This window comes from Siniperca chuatsi, linkage group LG17 (assembly GCF_020085105.1).
Source record: "Siniperca chuatsi isolate FFG_IHB_CAS linkage group LG17, ASM2008510v1, whole genome shotgun sequence".
In the NCBI taxonomy this organism is placed as follows: Eukaryota; Metazoa; Chordata; class Actinopteri; order Centrarchiformes; family Sinipercidae; genus Siniperca; species Siniperca chuatsi.
This window is the reverse complement of record NC_058058.1, coordinates 1,735,087-1,743,344: the sequence shown is the minus strand read 5'-3', so window position 1 is coordinate 1,743,344 and position 8,258 is coordinate 1,735,087. Positions and strand designations below refer to the sequence as shown.

Sequence of the window (8,258 nt, the reverse complement as noted above, 5' to 3'; positions counted from 1 at the left end):
GAGCATGGTGCTGCTGATGCAAAGTGGCTCTCTATGGAAATGCTCTGACTGACTCCAGCAGGGACTTGGATTACTCTGACGATGCTGTTTCTCAATGGATCAATACATTTACCAGAGTATTGATTAATAATGTGTCAGTGATCATTTTCATGGGGATTGGTTTTGATGATACATTTTTATTACGAGTGTCATGTTTTTGGTTTAGTTGAAAAATAAAGAATAATAATTAAAATTTCACATGTACATAAAGGTAAAACATATACATATAATTGATTTAAATGTAATAAATATCAAATTTAAGCTGAAGATATCAACCAAGTATTTATTTAGTGAGTGTTTTATCTGGAAACATTGCAAGTGTTTTACAAAATCTTCCTCCCAGACTGATTAATTCACATCCTCAGTATAACCCATGAATAACACGGTACCACTGCAGCTGGTTTAACCACATGCTGTATTAGTAGGATTCATTTTATGAGTTGGAAAAAGCATTTCAGCACTTAAAAACTTTGTTAGTAGTGAAGTCTGCCTTTAGTCATGGTTCAGTAGTGATGTCTGCTTAAAAGTGGAGAAAAAACAAACTTCTCTTATGAGTTCAGGCCGAAAAATCAGAAAGAACATAGTTTGTAGTTTTTTTCATGTTGTGTAATTATTGAACACTGATGTTTAAGTTTGTTAATTAAACTAAAAAAAAGAGTTTCCCGCTTTCAACTTTTTATCTTTAGTACTGAAACATGTCTGTTGCCATGGTTCAGCAGTGATGCCTGTCTGTTGCCATGGTTACTGAGCTCAGAGAGGGAAGTGAAACACTGAAGACCAGTTTCATCCAATCTGAGGAAGACTACCTGAACCAGCAGCCTCCTCTGCTGCAACCAACAGGGTGGAGTTTATTTCCTCTTTGTATGAACTTTCTTCATATTGTCTCACTGTCTCCTCCTCCAGTGGGTCGAGTCGTCCCCACCCTGACGGTGCTGCCCCCCTCCAGCGAGGAGCTGCAGCAGGGGAAGGCCACGCTCATGTGCCTGGCCAACAAGGGCTTCCCCTCAGACTGGAGTCTGGCCTGGAAGGTGGACGGCAGCAGCAGCAGCAGCTGGGAGGAGAGCAGGAGCCCCGGGGTGCTGGGGAAGGACGGCCACTACAGCTGGAGCAGCACCCTGAGGCTCCCTGCAGACCAGTGGAGGAAGGTGGGCTCTGTGACCTGTGAGGCCACCCAGGGCTCCCAGACTCCGCTCTCAGAGACGCTGAGGAGAGACCAGTGTCCCCAGTCCTGACCTGACTCACTGGGACTCTGCTACTGGTTTAACTCTGATACTGCTCTCACTCTGCACTCTGCAACTGTCTCTCTCTTTTATTTGACATGTTTCAATAACAATATTTACTAGCTTGTTGCAATGTTTCAATATTATTTCTGTGTTTCCAGATAATAAAGACGTTTTCATCAAATCAGTTGTTTTACTTTTTTTATATCAAAGTGGCTGAATGAGTTTCTTTAAATGGTAACACTGACTGTATGAAATCCAGAGAAAAACTGAGCTCACAAAAATGTTGTAATTTCTCCATGATGACTTTAGAAAGAATGAGTAACATTACATAATGTATAGCCATACATACTTTATATTAAGAGACTTTATACCGTCAGACAAAACTCATCACTATAATTTGATTCGTCCAAACCAGTGATGGTTGTAGTATAAGGCCAAAATGTTTTGTCACAATTGATATGAATGCCTTCTTGACTGAAACTATATTCTCCAATAGTCATTACAGATTTTTCTGTAATAATAAACCTTCGGAACAAAATCACATGGTAGGAAAACTTTAATCTAATCATCGAATCATCTCTTTTAAATAAGTATGAAAAATATTTTAAACATCTGAAATAAAAAGCAGAATATCATCAGCATAGAAAGACACAAATAGAGTGTCATCTTCATATTTAACACTTGAAAAAGTATATACTGCTTCTGCTGAAGAGTTCAACCACAAAGACAAATAAAGGGATGACAAAAGGAAAGAATTAAATTTTTACTGATTTACATATTACATACATACATACATACATACATATATACATACATACATACATACATACATACATACATACATACATACATATTATATACACACACACAAACAGTAAATATAGTATATATAAAGTTGGGTGACAACTGACAGGAAAAGGCAGCATGAAGTGTGTTAGTATGGAGTCAGGCCACCACGAGCCTCCAGAACAGCTTCAGTGCTCCTTGCCAAGTCTGTGGAGCTCTACTGGAGGGATGAACACCTCCTCCACAAGATGTTCCCTCAGTTATATATACAACCTTTATTAATCAGGTCATCTGACTGAGATCAGACAGACCTGAGTACAGCAGGTAGAGAGAAACAGCAAATACAGCATCAGAGACCGTCACAGACGTCACTACACAGATCTGAAGATGAGAGTTTATATTATATCATTTGGTCGTATGGAGATGGTGGTGGAGAGCGTTGTCTTACACGTTGGTCCAAAACCTTCCACAGGTGTGAAACTGGGTTGAGATCTGGTGACTGTAAAGGCCGGAGCATTTTATTCACATCATTTTCATCCTCACCAAACCGTTCAGTGAGCCCTGGTGCACCGAAGCATCTACATTTGATATGTTTCTCCACTCTCTCATTCAGTTTTTTCTTGTATATATATATATATATATATATATATATATATATATATATATATATGTATTTATTTTTATTTTTATTTATACTACCTATACATGAGTGCACAGCCTGTCTAAAATCCAGTTTTTATCTGCCCATACATTACAGTTTATTCATTATATCATTACTGTACACCTACCCTATTTTATTTCATTGTATTATATATACTATATATATCATATTATACTCCTATATTTTTACTTCTGCAGTATTTAATGTCTTTGATTCTCTTTTACTTGCATGATTTCCTTTTTATACATATTGTTTGAGCGTTCATGGAGGGAGTCTGAGAACTAAAAATATTAATTAATTGCTTCACTGTAATTGTTGTGTATTTGACAATAAATGACTTGAAACTGAGGTAGACTTTATGGCAGAAAGCTTCTATTGGATTGCATTAGGCTTTACAGGTGTACCTAATGAAGTGGACACTGAGTGTATATCTCTGCTTCATCAATAATGTAAAATGTTTTGGGTCTAAAGAGAACATTACTGTTTTAAAGTGTTGTTTTGTTGTTTGTATGCATTTCTTGAATGTGTTAAATAGCTAATTAACCTATTTATCCTTCAGTTTGATTTCTCTGCTTACTTTGTGTTAAATTCAGGTTTCTTCTTGACTAATTCAGTATTCTCAGTGAGTTTGAAAATAGAGGTCGCCTTAACAAATCGGTCAAAGATTAAACATTTTCTCCAGAACAAATGATTCAGAGTTTTGTGTTACAATTCCTTGTTGAACCATTTTTTTCCTGATTGAAATTTTGCTGTAAAACCGTGTTTGAGTAAACTGTAACAGTGTGATAATGTCTCAAACACTGTTAGTCAGTCATAATAAAATACTCTGCTGAATTGTATGAAAAATATTTCCACAATAAAAATATAACTTTTTAACACAATCATGAGTTTTCTTTCAGAGAAGCTTCTAATGTTTTAGTTTCAGTGCAGCTGTTGAGTCAGATCAGTTCCTCTCCAGCTGAGGGAGGTTTTTGTACGACGTTGTATCACTGTGTGAATGGGCTGCTGTAACTCTGCTGACAGTAGTAAACTCCTGAATCTTCAGCCTGAACTCCACTGATGGTCAGAGTGAAGTCAGTCCCAGATCCACTTCCACTAAAACGACCTGGAACTCCAGACGGACGGTTTGTAGCTCCATAAATCAGGAGTTTAGGAGCTTCTCCAGGTTTCTGAAGGTACCAGTGGAGGTAGCTGTAAACAATGTTACTAACACTCGTACTGGTTTTACATCTGAGAGAGACAGTCTGTCCTGGAACAACAGACTGAGATCCAGGAGACTGAGTCAGGACGGTTTGTCCTGATGAACCTGGAAAACATGAAAAAGAGGAGAAGAGTTATTGAGACAAATCCAGCTTGGAGAAAGATGAAGAGTCTCATTTCTTTAACATGGAGAATAGATGGAAGAAGGTAAATGCTGCTCGTCTCAGTGTTTCTCCATCACAGCAGAACATCATTGTGGTGAACCTGGTTGCATCCTGAAGCAAAGTTTTCAGAAGAGAGTCTCACCCTGAACAAGGAGCCCCAGGGTGGCCAGCAGTGGAATCAGTGACATCATCATTGTGCTGCCGGCGTGTCAGTGGCTCTGAAAGGCCTGGACAGCCACTGATCAACACTGGCCTCTTAACGGCTGGGAGCAGAGAGGCAGGACAGATATGCAAACACACAGAGTCAGTGAACTGTAGCTGTCCTCAACATATCATGGTGTTTCCTCCTCAGTGCTGGGACAGCTGGCTGTTTGAATCATCCTCATGTTGATTAACAGAAACTCTGAATCTCTCTGCCTCTGAGGATTGACTTGTGTTTGGTCTTCCATGTGTATCAGCTGTTTAGTGACACTGAATTTTGAGGTTTTGGGAGACTGAAACTGGGATTGGCTCACTGCTCTCTCCCACAGCTTTAAAGGTGTTGATTTTTTCTCAGTTAGTAAATTTCTATCATCTTAATTAAAAATGTCATGTCACTTCTACTCTGCTGGTCTTCATCCCTCCTCAACAATATTACATCGTCAGGTATCAGCTCTTTGCTAAATGACTAAGTGATTGTCTCTGAGTGATATTAGACCCACAAAGAAATCTCTTCATTTCTTTATCAAAAGACATTTAAATAAGTTTGCACACATTTCTCCATGACATAACAAAAAGTGTGATCCAGGCAGAATTAATCTCCATTCAGCCTGGAACTACATTAACACCTGCAAACCTTCATCACTTAGAAAGCTTCAGGTTAAAGAAAACTGGTGGATTTCTTCTGAAATCAGCTATCTGGATTAGATTTAATTATCTCCAGAATAAATGCAATCCAAACCAGAATGCGATCTGAAGTAACTCAAAAACTTAAAACAATCACAGATTTTGCTTTTTCAGCAAATAATTTTTTGCCAGCCAATCACAGACCTTGTTTTGTTAATGTGTTCAGTGAAAACTTCATCACTGTAGGGTCTTTGTTTCAACATATGAACCATGGTTCTACTCCAAATGTCCTCCTGTTGATGTTGGTGCTTCAGGTTCTGTTTTTCCTTATAATATTCCTAATAAAAGCCCCTAAATCTACTAATACTAAAATCTTTGTGTGTCCCTGATGGTCATTTTTTCTGTTGATGATTTCAGATGAACTAATGGATGAACCTCTAGTCCACATTTTCAGCTATTCTCATCATACAAATACGGTCCCTTGTGTTTAGAAAGAATCTCCTGGACGTTTTGAAATGTACAGTAACGTTCACATTGATTTCAACAAGTATCCCTGTGCCAACACTATTGGAATCACTGATTAATGCACTGAGAGACTTCATTAAAGTCAGTGTTGTTCTGAGCTCAGCCTAGTCTGGGTTTACAGAAGGTCATAGTAAAGACCTGCTGGTATGTTGGTGTACTTACATGAACTAAATATTTCTGATTCAAAATGCTTTTATAACATTTCTTACAGATCTCTGTGTTTCTACTGATGATGAACAACCTAAAAAGTTGTTGTTATGCAGATGACACAGTTGTCTACTACACAGCTGCTTCTTTGACTAATGCTGTTCGATCTTTAAGAGTCTTTTAAACTTCATTCATGGAACTTAAAACTAACCGGAAGTGGAAGGTTGTTTGTTGTTCAGCTCATGGCATGAGATTATAAACACAAATATTTAGGTGATGGAAAGGATTTTGTACATTTTTGCTATAAACTTTCAGTCAAAAACAAACCTCACTCTGATTTACTATGGTGATGTTTTCTACATACCTCTTCTGGTAAGTAAAAATGTTTTCCTCAGATTGTCAGATAAATGTGGACAGGTTTTGTTTTGAGTCAGCAGTTTGCCTAAAACCCAAAGATAAGATAAGAGCTAACAATCTGCAGGCGTCACCTTTGGAGTAAGAAATGTTGTTTGTGTCCTAACGTAGAAAAGGTTTCAGTCGTAGTCATCTGGACACTGTTTTCAGAATCAAGACGTTTCGGCTCCCATCCGGAAGTCATTCTCAATTGAGACTACGACTGAAACCTTTTCTACGATAGAACACTCCTGGACGAATGAGGGACTACAACGTCTTTGTGTCCTAACCTGGAAATATGGTTTGAGACAGATGATGACAAAGGCTTTGTTTATTAGTTAGTGCAATGTTAGTGTTTGCTAAACTTTAAAACAATCTTGGTGTGTGTGTGTGTGTCCTCAGTGAACTGTATCAGTCTCTGCAGTAGCTTCCAGCTGCAGCAGGCAGTTTAGTTTCTGTTCAGTCTGACTGAGGGAGGTTTTTGTACGATGCTTTTTCACTGTGTGAACACATACTGACTGTTGATGTTGTGATAACTCTGACAGTAGTAAACTGCTGCATCTTCAGCCTGGACTCCACTGATGGTCAGAGTGAAGTCTGTGTTTGATCCACTGCCTGAAAAACGACTTGAAATTCCTGATTCTCGACGATTTGCCCAGTAAATGAGCAGTTTAGGAGTTTCTCCATCTTTTTGTTGGTACCAGGCTAAAATGTAGTCAGAACCATCATAGTGCACAGCAGGACTGGTCTTACAGCTGATGGAGACGGAGCCTCCCAGAGCAGAGCTCACTGCTCCAGGCTGAGTCACTGTGACCTGGCCTCTGGACTCTGAGGATACAGAGACAAAAACATAAAGCAGCGTCAGGGTTTCGTCGGCTTCATTTCAGAGGGACGGATGTCCACAGAGGAGAGGAGTTTGATTCTCTGGACTTTACCTGTGAAGCAGCAGCAGAGGAGAGTCCAGATGAGAACGGAGAGCAAAGTCATGTTTTTGATGAGGAGGATTTCTGTGGCTTCTGTTGTCATGAAGGACAGCTGTCAGTCATCCAGTGTTCAACTCTCAGGACTATAAACTCTCCCAGAGCACTGGAGCATGGTGCTGCTGATGCAAAGTGGCTCTCTATGGAAATGCTCTGACTGACTCCAGCAGGGACTTGGATTACTCTGACGATGCTGTTTCTCAATGGATCAATACATTTACCAAAGTATTGATTAATAATGTGTCAGTGAACATTTTCATGTGGATTGGTTTTGATGACTGCAGATACATTTTCTTTAAGAGTGGATTTTTTTGGTTTAATTTAATGTTAGAATAATTAGAGTTCCACATTTACAGAAAGGTTAAAACATATATTCAAATGTGATTAATTCTGAAAATGATGTCCCTCTTTGATCAATATAATATGAAATAATTAATTATTTTAAAAACAGGGAGTGTTGATGTTGAGTTTGTTGTGTTCAAAGTCAGAGAGCCGTGTCTCTCTGCAGTGAGAGGTTTTTGTACGACGACTCAATCAGTTTGTATCACTGTGGTGGACTTTCGGTGGAGGAACCAGACTGGATGTTAACTGTAAGTACCTTTAACTTCTACATGAACTCAAATTTAATATTTATTCAGTTTTTTTACTTAATAAAAACAAGCTTTAATTGAAGATTTTTGCTGATAGTTGAAATGTAATATTATTGCAGTGACCATTACTTCACTGTAATACAGGCAGAATTCTGTCTGATGGAGAAACTCTTTAGTTACACTTCACATTTTCATTTTGACAGTTTGTACTTTCTTATCATTTTAAAAGTACAGGTAGTTATTGAAGAAAATATTTTAATTCATAATTTTGTCCTCAGAAAAAGTTTAAAAACTGACTGAAAGAAAATGTTTTTAATTGATTTAAATGTAATAATAATATAGTATTTATTTAGTGAGTGTTTTATCTGGAAACATTGCAAGTGTTTTACAAAATCTTCCTCCCAGACTGATTAATTCACATCCTCAGTATAACCCATGAATATCACGGTATCACTGCAGCTGGTTTAACCACATGCTGTATTAGTAGGATTAATTTTATGAGTTGGAAAAGCATTTCAGCACTTAAAAAGTTTGTTAGTAGTGAAGTCTGCCTTTAGTCAATGTTCAGTAGAGATGTCTGCTTAAAAGTGGAGAAAAAACAAATCTGAAAGTTTTGTAGTTTTTTCATATCGTGTAATTATTGAACACTGATGTTTAAGTTTGTTAATTAAACTAAAAAAAAGAGTTTCCCGCTTTCAACTTTTTATCTTTAGTACTGAAACATG

General features: G+C 37.9%; 3 gene segments (V, D, J or C); 1 reads left to right on the top strand and 2 right to left on the bottom strand.

Annotated features, from left to right (window-relative positions):
• The first annotated feature begins 272 nt into the window (after positions 1-272).
• On the top strand, positions 273-1,443 carry LOC122864580. The segment is given in 1 exon segment: positions 273-1,443. A coding segment is annotated over 1 exon segment (495 nt).
• Positions 1,444-3,543: 2,100 nt separating this feature from the next.
• Positions 3,544-4,543, bottom strand: LOC122864608. The segment is given in 2 exon segments: positions 3,544-4,015; positions 4,216-4,543. Coding segments are annotated over 2 exon segments (372 nt in total).
• Positions 4,544-6,386: 1,843 nt separating this feature from the next.
• Positions 6,387-7,306, bottom strand: LOC122864594. The segment is given in 2 exon segments: positions 6,387-6,791; positions 6,899-7,306. Coding segments are annotated over 2 exon segments (423 nt in total).
• Positions 7,307-8,258: the final 952 nt, after the last annotated feature.